This window comes from Cynocephalus volans, chromosome X (assembly GCF_027409185.1).
Source record: "Cynocephalus volans isolate mCynVol1 chromosome X, mCynVol1.pri, whole genome shotgun sequence".
Taxonomy (NCBI): Eukaryota; Metazoa; Chordata; class Mammalia; order Dermoptera; family Cynocephalidae; genus Cynocephalus; species Cynocephalus volans.
The window spans coordinates 149282398-149297789 of record NC_084478.1 but is presented as its reverse complement, the minus strand read 5'-3'; the positions used below and the strand labels follow the sequence as shown (position 1 = coordinate 149297789).

Below are 15392 nucleotides of genomic sequence, written 5' to 3'. Positions count from 1 at the left end.
TCCCAGAAGTAAACAGAGGCAGCTCTGGGCCAGACCCAGTACACGCGGTAGGGAGAAGGGGAAAGGGAAGGAACGGCATCCACCAGTGCACACTCTGTCCCCGTCAAGTGAGCGCTTCCCACGTGGGACTAGCAGGATAGGGGTGCCTGTGAGCATGCCAGAGGGAATGCCAAGAGTCTTTTTGTGAAGTACTGGCTGTTTAGAAAATACTGTCTGCTTCATTCTGGGTAGTTCCTCAATCTGATTCATGAAATTCTGTGATCATCAGTGAAATTAAGGCTGGGTCACAATACAGGACACCAGATGCAGCATAGAAAGTAAGTCAAAATACAAAAGAAAACCATTTATAATAAAAAGAATGTCTTAGTTATAAGACTAATTGAAGAGTGAAGCTAATCTGCAGACCACTGAACTGCTATTGCTGTCAGACAAGGGTAGAGAATATCAACAGCCTTGAGAAAAAGGATCCATCAGACAAAAGTACAAAAGCTCAACGTGGCTCAGAGGCCGCAGCTTCCTGCCTGGACTCTCACAGGGTGGTTTCTATCACTGCAGTCGCATCCAGATCAGACTGAGAAGGGGAGAGAAGGGTGCACTCGTCGGTTCCCACCTGCTCTCTGGACTGTAATCTTCTTCTGAACTCAGTTCTGCTCCTTCTTCTGTGTCCTCATCACACGATTCCAGATAGTGAGCCCCAATCGCATTGATCCCAGAGTCCTCAGAACTTGAGAGAGAACAGCAGTGATCTATTTTTGGTGTGTTGCTCCCTTTTGAAACTAAGACATCATGTGCAGAGACCTCCTCGGGACTCATTTTGTGGGAATATGACGTCGGTCGCTTCTGCACCTAACACATCTTCCCATTAATACACTTAACCTGATAGTTGTCAATAAAGAGGTCTGAAATCATACAGTACCTTGGTGAGTCAGGGGGAAGGGGAGGCTGGAAGACAGATGCGGATTTCAAAAAGCATTCAGTGAGTGAGACTGAGATCTGAAGGGTGTTTGTGGTTTCCTGAGCCCTGGCAGGAATCTCAGTGCTCGGAAGCTCTTCCACAGGGGTCATAGGCCCCACAATATCCACAGCTGCCGTGGAAGCAGCTAGACACCACAACCACCACGCAGATGGTCCGCCAGCCACTGGAGTGCATTGACAGAAGGAGAGTCACCAGCAGTGACCAAAGAAAAGAAGAGGATGCCCCTCTCCACAAAGCCCATTCCAGAGTGACAGAAGAAGCATTGGCTCTACAATAATATTGGGGGACCTGAACACACCTCTCAGCTTTAGTCTGATCATCTAGGCAACAAACCAGCAGAGTAACCATTTCTCTTTCAGAAGGAGAGAAGAAATCTAGGGTAATTAGAGGGGGGAGGAGGGAGGGAGAGTGGGATGGGAAGAGAATGGACAAGGGACATAAAGAATCAGTACCATTTATAACAATATATATGCTAGTAATATTGAGTTATTATATTCTCAAGCTCATAAGATAGGAGTCAGTTCTAGAACCCAGGCCTTGAGACATCTTGTGTCTTTCTTCAGGAGAACACCCATTATATCTTTCGTAAGGTTTAGATAATGCTCTGTTAGTTTACACTGTCATTCTCTGACATTAACTTCAGCTAATATTCCAATTTATAGCACACAGTAATTACTTAGAGGATATATCTCCTTGAAGGAGTTTCTTTCTTTTGGTTGTAAAGCACAAAGTGAAGAAAAAACAAAAACAGAAAGCTCAAACAAGCGTAGAAAATAAACTAAATAAATTTATATGCTCTGTTGAGCTACTGTTTGCACCCTGTTAAACTTTTTTCTTTTTTTTTTTTTTTTTTTTTTTTGACATTCGAACCTTTGACTTTGGTGTTATCAACATCATGCTCTAACCAAATGAGATAACTGGCCAGCCCTTAAACTATTATTTTTGATCAGTTGTGCATTTTGATTCTTATAAAAGATCCTTTCGGGAGGAAAAAGAGCCTTTTGCTTTTGCAGATAGTTTTTGCTGTTAAATATATGTCCCCCTTGACACATGTGCTCCAGGAATGCAAAGTAATTGTAATATTAGCCTAAGCAAAATATAATTTAATTTAAAAGGTAAATCTAATCGCTTCTCGGCCTTTTGGCTAAGATCAAGTGTAAAAGGTAAATCTACTGAAAATAGAAAAGAGTAGAACTGTACGAGCAGTTCAATTCTTTTATTTTATGAAGTGTATCACAATTCTGTTTATTTCATTCCTAAGAGCATTCAGTACTTTTAAAGTAATGTTAAATATTTTTATTTAGCAATTTCTTCAATGTGCATTATTCAGTAAGTTGAGTAGCATATCACAAACTCAAAGCAAAAGGACATCGTATTTATTGTAACCAATATTTTGGGCCCCACTGGCAGTCAATATACCAATGTTTTTGTACTTTGACCTATGAGAACACTAAAGTTCACACACTTTGCAGTTTATTGAAGTTGCCAACGAGAAATCTATTCAAGATCCTACTTTCCTCATTTTAAAATTGTATTACTTCTTTATTGCTGTGAATATATTAATGCACAGCAAATTCCTAGTGAGACAGTCCACCACATGCATGATTTACTCTTTTAACAAATATTTATCTAACATCTACTATGTTTATACTACTAAATCAGATAAAAAGAAGATAAAAAAACAAACTAAAATAGAATAAAGCGAGAGTTGAGTGAGAGAACAGGAATACTTACAAGGGTATTAATCAGGCATTGGAATAGGATTCCAGGCCTCACGCACTGGAGGATTTTACATGGCTATTAAAAGATAACGGTCCTGTATGGCAGCAAGGAGAACTACTCTAGACCAGTTTCAGAGCCAGAATGTGTCAGTTCTGCATTTGGGGCTCAGAGAGTTGACCAAGAGAGCAAAAGAAGATAAAGTGTATGAAGGAGACTGAGACTGGCTGGGGCTTCGAATACAGGACCAAGGAGTTCAGGATTTGGTGACAATGGCGAACTGCTGAAGATCACTGAGGAGGCAAGAAATAACAATAAAGGACGGACTTTAGAGAACTTGGTTTGGTAAATGTGTGCTGATGGACTGGAAAGAGAAGAAATGGGAGTTAAGAAGCTATTACAGTGTGTTCCAGGCTATTACGCTCTAGAGCCTCTTTAGAGTCACCATTTGTCCAGCCCTGCAGAGCCAGGGACCTACTATTTCTGACTCTCTGACACGCCCTGAATGCACCGGCTTCCTGATTCAGCTCCTCCCATAAAGGTCTCTGTGACCACAGTCCTCTGCCCCCCTAACTTCACCCGCGACCTTGCAAACCCTAAAGTCTGCTGTCACATCTGCTTTCATTCCGTTTCTCAAACTAGTATTTATTGAGCCTCCATTACGTGCCAAGCACGGAGCTAGGGACGTGGGGTTAAAAGAGCAAGCAAAACAGACCACGTTCCCGCCCTTGTGGAGCTTACACTCTACAAGAGGACACGGACTTTAAACAAATCATCACACAAATAGATGCACAACTACAAACCATTCCAAGGCTGCCGAGTCGGCGGCGCCGGTTCTCGAAACTGCCTCCCGGTGGCGCGAGCCGCAGCTCCGGAGCCTCGCTCTTCTGGCGGCAGCGGCAGCGGCAGCGGCAGCGGCAGCGGCAGCAAGCGCCGGCCTCTGTGATGAAGCTCAAGCCCAAGCTCAAGCTCAAGCCCAAGCAGACGCGGACCTATGACCGCGAGGGCTTCAAGAAGCGGGCGGCGCGCCTGTGCTTCCGGAGCGAGCAGGAGGACGAGGCGCTGCTGGTGAGCAGCAGTCGGTGCCCTGACCAGTGGGTTGTCCCAGGAGGAGGAATGCAGCCCGAGGAGGGGCCTGGCGGCGCCGCCCTGGGGGAAGTTGGTGAGGAGGCTGGAGTGAAAAGAAGATTAGGCAGACTCCTGGGCACCGTGCCGCAGAACCAAGACCGAAAGCACAGAACATGTGTTCATGTTCTTACAGTCACTGAGCTAGGAGAAGATTGGGAAGATCCTGTTAATAAAGGCAGGGAGAGAGAGCGGTTCAAAGTAGAAGATGCAATCCAAGTTCTCCAGTGTCATAAACCTGTGCGTGCAGAATATCTGGAAAAACCGAAGCTGGGTGGTTCCCCAACCAAAGCAAATACCACAGTCCCGTCCCTTCCAGATAATACCCCTTGTTTGTAACTGCTGCACGGACCTCTGGGTTGCCATCTAGTATAACACAGAGAGAATTATAAAGACCTTTCCCACCATATGCAGTCTCATGGGGAGAGTTGACTTTCCTTGGTAAACATCTGAATGAGGCTTGCAAACTGTCTGAATTTTCCATGCAGGGTTTTCAAACAATTTGCATGTTTTTCAGATGCTTTCAAATCTTTTTTTTTTTTTTTTTAAAGAAAAGTGTAAAATATTTTAATAAGCCAAAGCCATGTGGAATGATTTTTTAGATGGCTTAACTGTTCCCCACCCCCAACCATATATTTGTGGTTATCAGTTTTTTTGCAATGTTTTCTCAGTTTTTTGTCCATTTGACATCAGTCTGGTTTGTTTTGTCAGATCAGATTACTTGTGGGTAAATTTTCCCCCTAAATTGTTTTTCTCAACTCGTATTATGTCACTAACTGTTTGATATGGATATTTGCCCTAGAGAATAATAGTTTAACATGAAGTGTACCTCTATAGAGTTGATGATTTTTAGGAGGAAATACATCTTATCATGAAAACTATATTCATGGAATTTTATTCAGCAGGCTCAGTTGTCAATTCCCTTTACTGATAATCTCTCTTTACGCAGAATATCATGGAAGCATATTTTCCTCAGTGTAAATTGCTCTTAAAACATTTTCAGTTTTTTTTAAAATTTAGCGACACCTCTTCAGGTAAACTTTCGTGTTTATCAGTAACCACAAAATTAGAGTCTAACCTTAAATGCCAGTCAGTGATGACTGCATCACCGTTGTGTAAAGCGGCCTTCTTGCTGTTCAGACTTAAGATTTTTAGCCTAGCGTAGAATGCCTCTTCCTTTCTAGGTTGTCCGTAGGTACTATTTGTCATGTAACTAACTAAATTTTGGGGTAGTAGGACATACCTGAACTAAGAAATATTTCATCTTGTACTTGTCTTTATACTCACTTAAAATCAAGAATCCCACCTAAAACACATAGGTACCTTGTCTGAAACTCCTGTACGTCCCCAACCAGGTCAGAAATGAGGTGTAAGGAAAAACCTTTGACTAAAATGTGGGGAAGGGGAGAGTGGAAGATCTTTTTTAAAGTAGACTTTAGCCTTTTGTGAATATTATAACTGGTGGGTATAAAGTAGAAAATAAGTATAGTTAAAACATTTGTTCTACAAATTGTTAACCTTTAAAAATAGAATTGCTGCTAAAAATAGAATGCTGTTACACTTAAGGAAAATTGGTGTCTTTTTGAAAATGAGATCTTGTGCCATAAATGCAGCTGAACTAAATGTAAACGTTAGTTCACAAATTAATGCTGTCAAAGGAATGACTAAAGTAGAAAAACTTTTAACCAATGACATTTCATTCTCAATTGTGTAGTAGTGTGATCAATCATGATCGTCCAGAAATTTTATATTTTTCTTTGTACAAAGGTTATGTATTCCGGTATTTTTAAAAAAGGAAACATTTTAAATCCCACAAATTGACACTTTAGTCTTCAGTGGACTGAGATTTTTTTTCTCAGTAATCTCTGAAGTTTCTTTAAATTATATACTTAGCATAGCAGAGAAGCTGGATTGTTTTTGCATATAAGACTGCTTCTACCTGAAATGCTGTCACAAGTACTTGGCGAGGTATATCTTGTACATGACATTCTTAGAGGTAATAATGCATGACCTTGTTTTACGAACTCTTGGACTATGTATTTGACATGTAAAATATGTACAGTATTAATGTCAACCATCTCATACAGTTAGCCTATAAATATTGTATAGTTTTCTTCGGTCAGAAACATTTGGACTAAGTAGTGCCACTTGGGTCAGGATTTTCTTCAGTGCCATTTAGCAAACCAACTGTCTTTAGTCTATGCAACTAGCAAATGTTCATATAATGCAAGAGAATACTTTACAGTTTTCACACTTTAAATTTCACATGAAGTGTTCTTCCCTATTCTTCTGGAAGCCACTCTAGCAAAACTAGAGGAAAACCCCTAAGATTTATTTCTATTAAGAGAAAAAGCCAACGTTTTCAGGCTAAGTCTTTGAATCTACTAAAGATAACAGTGGCTACAATCTCAACCCTCCAAAGTCTGCGGAGTGTCGGGACTGTTATTTGTGCTTTTTTGTGGGTTAGTTTAATAAAATCGGACAACTAAAGTTTTCAGTTCCATGTGCCTCCTAAATAAAAAACAAAATACTTATTATAAATTGACTTACAAAAGTAGAAACTGTCCTGCGTGTTGTTGTTTGGGGTTTTTCTGTTGTTTTTGTAAACAGATGACATTTCCAACCGGCCACATGTCATCCAATTTTCTGCCAGTCACACTCTTGTATAAGGCAGCAGAACCAAAGGGAAGAAAGGATTGTTGTGCACACTGAATTGCTTTGCATGGTCTCATTTGAAATAACTGGTGTAAGAATCTTGACCTTTATATATATATATATATATATATATATATATATATATAAACATCAAATAAAAATGAAAATAAATGGGGAAAAAAGTGAAAGGCAAAAAGCAGTAGGAAGAAAAAGCAATGTCAGTGATGAGAAATTATATATTGGGGATGTTTGATATGGACTGGACTGGGGGTCAGGGAAGACATCTCTGAGAAAGAGACAATATATAGTACGTATCACCTCAGGACTCAGTGGGAGTTAATCAGGCAAAGAAGGGCAAAAGAGCTACAGTGGCTGGAGTGTGCCGAGCTAGGAGGAGAAGGGGATGAGATGAGGGTTGTGGGGGCCAGACCACGCATGTTGAGGACTGGGGATCTTATACAGTAGAAAGCCATCACTCCATTTTAAGGAGAGAAGGGTCACGATTCAATCTCCTTTTCTACTCCCATTCCTACCTGCTTCTCTCACTCTATGGGCATAGACAGAAGCCCTTTACCAATAGATTTTAATCCACACTCTTCCCGGCCACATGTTAATACTTGAAGTATGGGCAGCTAGTACAGTAAGACCTGCTTTAAAAACAGTATTTCTATAAGTGCCGTCAATCAAATGTTAAAAAGCTCTTCGCCACACTTATGAATTCACAGCAGCCAATATGAAAAGAGAGATAATGAAAGATGTATACATTTTTTTTTTAACCGTGTTTAGTCTGACCTTAAGCTAAATGTTCTGGTTTAAGGGATAGATACATGCAACAAACTCCTGTGTATTTTAACAAATGACTGCCAGTGAACAACTGGGGGGAAAGAGAAGTGTAAAATGCATCCCCCCTACAATGTAGTCTGGATCATACAAACATCCATAAGCACCACAAGGGAAAGGTAAGTATTAAGTTGCAGGTAGAGACTATATACATAGTGTAAGAGTTGCAAGGAAAGTGAGGACTGGAAGGGTTAGAAAAGGTCCCACAGAAAACACGGAAAGGAAACTGAACGAGAACTATGACCTGAACAAAAGAATGTAAAGTGGTGTGCCTTGTGCAAAAACACAGAGGTGGAAGAAATGTGGCTGTTTGAGGGATGGTGAGGTGACCAGCCTGAGTGGGAGAGAGGGCTCTCCTGTGACGAGCCTCATCACCCAGTTTCTTCCCTTTCCATGGGACGTCAGATACAATAAGAGCCACTCTGCGGAATGAACTGGCACAACCGAACACCTTGAACCTGTAGACACAGGCAATTCCAGTTGACGGAGGCCCCTTCTAAGGGTTCAGAAACATCCTGATAGTTAAGTTTGGGTAAAATGGGCCATTCTGGAAAAACAAAAACAGAGAATGAGAACTCTTAGACTTCCAGTTCCTTTCAGGGGGCCAAATAAGGGTTTCCTATTGCAAGTATGTCTGCCTCTTTCCACTTAAGCTGGGAAGTCCTATTTATCCACCTGGAGCTATTCTGCAGAGCTAATTGAATACAATAATTGGTTACAAAAGAGAGAGCCATCTCCTAAAGATGGGTCACTGGGAATGGGATGAAGCCAGAAAACCATATGTTCAGAAAAAAGGATGGCTGCAGACAGAGCAGAGAGACTCAACCAATATGTAGTAAGTGTTTGCAACGTGCAGTGCAGGAAAACCGAGAGAAGTGTGATGGCGGGAAGAGGAATAAATAGAAAAATGGCTGACTGTAGACGCTACCGTCAATACAAGGTGAGGAAAGCTCCATGAGTACCACCTCCTTTTTATTGTAAAGACCGCTGTTTATAACAATGATAAAAATGAAAGTCTTTATCACTATCTTTGATATTTTTATAACAAGCTTTGACTTCATGGGCATTTTATGAGACCATCTCAACCTATTGCCTTTCTCCACAAAAATCACCAGTGCGTGAGCAACAGACTGGACAAAAGACTTATAAAACTGCATTTTGAAAAAATACATTCTGAGAACAAGGAATTCCCTATGGGGGCAGAAAAAGTAGAGATCCCGGAACGTGATGGCTCCGCCGTAGTTTTCTGCCATTCTACCGGCACACAGATGTATAGTTCTACAGATACCAAACAAGTTATAAGCAGCCATTAATTCAATGGACAGATATTGCTGACACACTAAAACTAAGGGAAACAGCATAAGACATCTGTCACATGTATTTATTGACCTGGCAATGAAATGTTCAGAAATTCCCAGGGGTGCTAACTAGTCAACCTGATTTAAGAAAAATAAGATCTTGGAGAATCTGAAGTATCTATGCTTAGTGCAGGGGCTCAGTAGGGACTCAGTAAATGCTTACTGAATTTTTTTTAAATGGAACCTTTTTAAAAGTTATTTTTTCAGGATCATGTCTGTTCGTTATTCAAGAACAACTTTATTTTCAAAATTATACAAACCAATATAGCATTCTGGTACTTATTTTATAATAATCAGCCACAATAACAATGAAATACATTCTAAATATCAATGAGAAGTAATTTAAATTCAAATTATTAACATTTAAATACATGAATTATAGTTCCCAATACAATATATGCATGTTTTTCTTTTATCAGTTTTATTTGCTTTTTGGCAGCTGGCGGGTACGGGAATCTGAACCTGTGACCCTGGGGCTCTAAGGCTGGGCTCTAACAAACTGAGCTAACCGGCCAGCCCTTTAATCAGATTTAATAATTGCCTTTCATGTCTAGTTAGGCTAGCCAGTTCCAGAATCAGTGCCACTGGGGAAATCCAATGAATAGGGGTAAGAAGTAACAAATTTGGCATTTCCAGCTAAATAGCATCTTCACTTCACTATCCATGTATGTACTCCTGAATGGAGAAGAGAAGGTTCAGATGATGGCACCAAAACTCAATTTGGAGTTTTGTTCTTGGATCACCTCTTCACAGCAATAATTGGGTTGTAAAATCTATGGAGGGAGTCACTCCTCAACAGATAATAAATAATAAGGAGGAAGACGGTTCACAGTACGATGAGACTACGACCGTGTTAGCTGTCATTTAATTGCCTCTCACCTCCAAACTTTCCCTTCCATGTTTGCTCTGCTATAATGGACAGAATTACATTAAGCATATTTCTTTATACTGAGCATGATATGACACTTTCTCAGTTGAGGATGCTGGAAGGACACTGCAGGAGAAAGGGGCTCACCTGCTGACGGCTGCTGTGTAAGCCATGCACCCACAACATGCAGTTCCTTGCTAAGCTTGCACTCTTGGCCTGCCCTAGTGATAACCTTCTCATGGCCCTCTCCACATGGATACTAGCATTCCAAAAGTCTCCTGCCCAAACCAAGCCTCTGCTCCCTCTACACAACCACACCATTGGTTGCCAATTGCCTGTGTGTCCTGCCTATACTCCAGAGAGCTGCTTCCTGCTTGCCAAGCAAGTGCAGACCTGTATAGCCTGGGAAAACCAGCAAATTTCTCTGCTATCCTGTGGGCTGAACTATACGTTCTCCAACAAAGTCTGAACCTCAGACTAGGGGATGGGATCTCCTTCCAAGTTCATCCTTCCCTGGGTATTCTCCCAGGGCCCTAGAGAACCACACAGAATTTCCTGATAACTTGTAGTCACTTATTTCTTTGAATTTAATAATACTTTATATTAAACTTCCTTCTCATTTAATCTACTGTGTGGTTTCTCTCCCCTGAGTGGACTGAAACAGATTCAATGACCAAGGTCAAGTGGTGGTATTTCTTGTAAGTAGTCACTTTCTGGTTATCTACTGAGAAAACCTAAGCATTAACAAATTAAGTAATATACATGTTTGGAACCTATACTAATAGATAATAAATTTTATGTGTTTAAATGCTAATAATCCTTTAGATGTCTCAATTTGGCCAAATTGATAAATAAATTTCAACAATTAAGTTTAACATTAATGGAGAAGAATTTTAGAAGAAGGCACTCTAACATCTATTTTATAAAAGAACATTGCCTTTGGTACTTAAATATTCCTATACTAATAACGTCAAAACTAAGAAAAACAGAGCTTACTAAATACCCTTGAATATTTTTCCCCAAAGGAATGACATACAAATCCATTGACCAAAAAGTGCTTTCCCCGAAAGCACAGGCTGGGGAATCAAATTCTGAATCCAGTCTTCCTAATAGATGAACATACATTAATCTTAATTACAGAGTGAAAAACTTCAGCAAGTAGATCAGAGTCACATTCAGTAATTTTATAAAAGAGGGCAGAGCATCATGGCTGGCCAAGGATGGTACAGCTGTTTTCCCTAGAGCCTGGAATAAAACTGCCTTTGAGTAGAACAAAGGAGAGGAAACACCCATTCCTATAAAGCACGTGGAACATAAAAGGAGAATCAACCATTCGAAAAAAGAAATCCAGATTTGCATGTGAAGTTTCAGACAAAATTGGAGCAGTATATAAAACAACCCTAAGACATTCAACATTATGACAGGCACATTGTGCGTGTGGAAATTTATGATTACAGAAGACACCTTGATGGTTTTAGCATGCTGACACATCATTGAGATTTGGTAATATGATAATGCAGATTTTCAAGGCCAAATAAGATTTCTATGCATATGATGAGGTTCTAAAAATTATCACTTGAAAATATAAGGGAGAAAAGGCCTCACCAGCACACGTATGACCCTTGCTGAGAAACACAGCCACAAGCCTTTGTGGGAAAGGCTGTGGCTAAAAAACACTGTCAGGGACACCAGCCCCACAGCAAGGACGAAGCAGGTCCAGGTCCAGTCGTTCTGGATGTGTTGGGCTAATCTCAGCAAAAACCCATCCTGGGAATTGTCTGACAGTGCAGATGGCTGACTCAAATAGGTCCGCAGCTGATCTTGAAATCAGCATCCCAATCGGGGAATTAAAAAAAAAAAAAAAAGGCTAATAAAGAGCTAAATAGGATTTATGTGAATCATTGCAGACCATGAGCCTAAAATGTCAGGTGAGATCTTCCTGAGGGTTTTAAATAAAGAGAACAATGAGGCTCTTATTGCTCTGTCTGGATTCCAAACGGGCCTCATTCTATTCAAAACAAAGAACTCTCCAGTCCATTGATTAATGCTCATAACTCAGAAAATCTATACTTTTCCCTCAAAATATCCAAGGATAACAAAATGATGTGATGAAGGCAGAAAGCGTCTTCCTTTACAGTAAACATTTTTATGAAGACACAGAGAAAAATGTATTCACATATTACACTACCCGAGGAAATATTTCAAAACTACTCACTTTAGTGCTTGGTAGGTGTGATGATTAACTTTGTGTGTCAACTTGGAGGATGTTTTTGGATGAGATTAACATTCAAATTAGTGAACTCTGAGTAACCAAACAGCCCTCCATGACGTGGGTAGGCCTCATCCAATTAGAATTCATGTTTCCCGTGCGTCTGCTCCCACCTTTAAAACCAGTCAAGTTCAAAGGCAATCACAATCAGGTACTAAAAACGTCCCCACTGTCTCCTCCTGGGCCAGTAACGCTTGAGTGGGTAAAGCAAGTCTCCAGAGAGGATGCCAGGCAAGGAAAGAGAAGGGGGCCTGGCAACACCACCCAGAGGCGCGACCCCACGGGAGCCTGCTTGCCATCTGGCTTTTGGAGAGGCTGTCCACATGGTCCTGGACTCCCGTGATGGGCCAGATGCTGGGTGCTGGGTGGTGAGACCCACAGGGACTGGAGCTCTGTTTCTGGCCCAGGTGGTACTGATCTCTGACCAGGCAGCAAAGGAAAGGCAAAGGAACTATGGAAGACTGTTATGGGCCAGATAGATGGATATCTCTGGGGAGTTATGACACACATGCTGCCCTCAGGGCCAAGAAAGCAATGTCAAGAGCCCAATAGGCTACCAAGGGCACGGGGAAGGGGGCAAATTGAGCACCCCACTCCCAGTAGAATGCCTCTCCATACACAGTCAGGCAAGGACCCCAAAGACTCCAGTCTTGTCTCGGAGAAGGGGGAAGGTCTGAGTGTCCGGCCAAGGCCTGGATGAGGGACCTGAAGATGGCTGCCACCTGCACTAGACTGGGAGACATTAGGGGGAAAGAGGCCATTTCAAGGATGGAGCTGCTGGGGACTCCCAAGAGGGGTCCCCCATTCCCAGTCATGGGTCAGGCTGTTCCATCTTCTGTGAAGCCCACCCTTATCTGTGTTGGCCCTGAGGTGACTCCCGTGTCAATCAGGCGCTCCCATTCCCCACCCCCACGGCCTTCCTGTCTGTGCAAAGCCATGAGGCGCTTGTCCACCCTGGGACACATGACCTCTTGTGCCCGTTAGGATTTCCTCTCTGTGATGTCCCCTTCTCCTCAGTGGTTCAGCAGATATTTCTGGTCAATAAAGTTCTCTGGATGTTGCAGCTGAGTCTCTCCTCTGCTGTGGGCAATTGACGGCTGGGCCAGACAGGGCTGGGATGGAGGTGGGGATGAGGGGCCACAGGAGCCAGGTTAACATTCGGGGATGTGCGGGGCAGGGGCCATGATGGGCCATGGTGGCCCCTGGGATGCATGGAGCTGGGCAACATGACATGGGGCAATGGCTGGTTGGGGCCCAAGGGCAGTCGGACAGCCCCGAGGAATAAGTGGTTAGAAGTTGATGGGAGGGCGAGAAAGAGCAGGCAGACCCCAGGCCCCAGGACCCTGGCTCTTCTCCCAGTGGGACGATTTTATTTTGAATGGTTCGTGAAAGCAATTTCCCTAACTCGACAAAAGAAGACAATTCATTAAGTTGATCGAAATATATTCACAAACAATTTCATAGCTATTAAATAAAATGAAGACTGTATTGTTAAATATAAAAATGCACATTATAAACGGAAATGAATGAGAATTATCGATTCAAGTTTTTAGATGCATGTGCATTGAAACTTCCACATACCACTGAAAATTATACGTAGAAAGCAAAGCACTCTAGACAATTTACCTTTAGAAATAGATGTAAAATACATAAACCACAAATAATTCATTATACATATACATTAGTAAAATTCCTAAATCAATGCTAAGGGCAGGTGTCATTAATAGTGCTGCCAAACAAACAGCCCCCGGGCCTCAGTGGTTCACATCAACATTTCTCACTCATGGCCTTCGGGTCACTTGTGGCTATGTGTGCGATGGTGGAGATGGCTTCAGGTCTGCTCCACGTGTCTCCTCATTCTGGGTGCCCAATAGAAGCAGCAGTGGTTACATGAGTGAGGCCGTGACTCCCAATGGGCCAGGGCAGAAGTGGAAGGTCAAACCACAGAAGCACATCAAAGCCTCTCACTGGACATGGTGCACCTCACGGCCACTCATATATATCACGTTGGCAAGTCACGGGCCAAAGCCCAAAGGCAGTGGGGTGTGGAAGTATATTCTGCCTACAGTGAACCGTGACAAGGGCCAGCAGGGGAGGGAGACCAAATACTCCTTCCTACCACATCCGCTGAGGCAGTGGCATCAGAATGGAGACCTGCGAGATGGGAAGGCATCGGCCGCCTGAAGAGGAATATTCTCAACAGAGGGAAGACACACTAGAACTTGGTGTGTCCCAAGAATGGGGAAGAGCGTGGCTGGAGCCGAGTGAGTCGGAAGATTGGCACAGGGAAGGTCACATGGGCACTGGGCTCGGTGTGGCAGGGCTTGGAGGCCACGGGAAGGAGTCGGGGTTTATGTCCAAGGGTGATGGGAAGCCACTGCCTGGCCTGTATTCAGAGATGGAAGTGATCGGATAAGACTTACTTTTTAAAGGATCTCTTCGGCTGCTTTTGAGAGAAAGGACAGAGGCAATAAGAGGCCATAGGAGGATCAGGTGGGTGGCCAGTGCAGCCTGTTGTTTAGGCTAGAGATGGTGGCAGCTTGGACTTGGGGTGTGACGACAGAGATGAAGAGAAGTGGGAGGACTTGGAGGATCAGTTGAAGATGAATGGACAGACCTTGGTGACAGAGTAGATGTAGGAACTGAGGAAGAGAAGGAGGTGTGAGGAATTAGTCCCAGGTTCCTAGCTTAGACCACCATAGGAATGAGGTGCAATTTAGGAGGTGGGAGAGATCATAGGGCCTGGAGGGAGGGGCACATCTAAACTGAGGAGTCTTGCTGGGACCTACTTAGGTGACTCAAGACAAAAGTGCCCCAATGACCCCTTCCAGGAGCAGTGAAGGCGTGGCGGGTCTGATGGAGCGAACCCTCTGCCTGAGAGGGGCAGCCCAGGCTGTTCATGAGAAAAGTTCTGTGTGTGGAGTTGGTGCTGTGGGGAGGCCAAGGACCGCGGTGTCACTAAGGCTTCTGTGCCTGTGCTTTGTCCTCCATTGCTGGAAGGGGGGGGGGGAAATGCTCTCGGGGCAAGATACATGTTTTTATCCCACAAGTAATAACATGATAAATTACATGTAAAAGAGTCCAAGTTGTTGAGATGTATAATGAGTAAAATGTGGACTCTTCCACCTCTGATTCAATACCTTGGTCCTCCGTGACATCCCCCAAATCCTGTTGTGACCTTTGTCCAATATAAATCTCACATCACATAAAACCCTGGCTCTTAAAGTATGTAATTTGGCGGTTTTTCATAAATTCCCCAAGTGGATCTTATGTTCCCTGATGTTTGCTGCTGAGTAGACCAAGGCAAGTTCACCCCCAGGGCAAATGAGAGTTTCTGAAAGTGCAGCAAACTCTTGAGAGGTGGTTCGGTGCAGTGTGGCTTGACACTGACATCATTGACAGTGGGTAGCACTGGGAAGAGAAATGCCCTGTGTGGGCCTGCAAGATGGCACGCTTTTATATTTTACTCCATGTAAATCCAGACAGCTTGAACTTGTAGCATATAATATCTCATGTTATTACTTTTGGGACCAAAACATAGAGATCACAAAATAATTCACTGTAATAATTGAAGGCATCGTT

At 42.7% G+C, this 15392-nt stretch overlaps 1 protein-coding gene and 1 pseudogene across 1 annotated transcript; one reads left to right on the top strand and one right to left on the bottom strand.

Moving 5' to 3' along the window:
- Positions 1-529: 529 nt before the first annotated feature.
- Positions 530-1065, bottom strand: LOC134366712 (UPF0524 protein C3orf70-like; annotated as a pseudogene).
- Positions 1066-3811: 2746 nt separating this feature from the next.
- On the top strand, positions 3812-4159 carry LOC134367389 (diphosphoinositol polyphosphate phosphohydrolase NUDT4B-like). The gene has a single exon (XM_063084130.1). The coding sequence runs from the start codon at positions 3812-3814 to the stop codon at positions 4157-4159; it is 348 nt and encodes a 115-aa protein (XP_062940200.1).
- The last annotated feature ends 11233 nt before the right edge of the window (positions 4160-15392 follow it).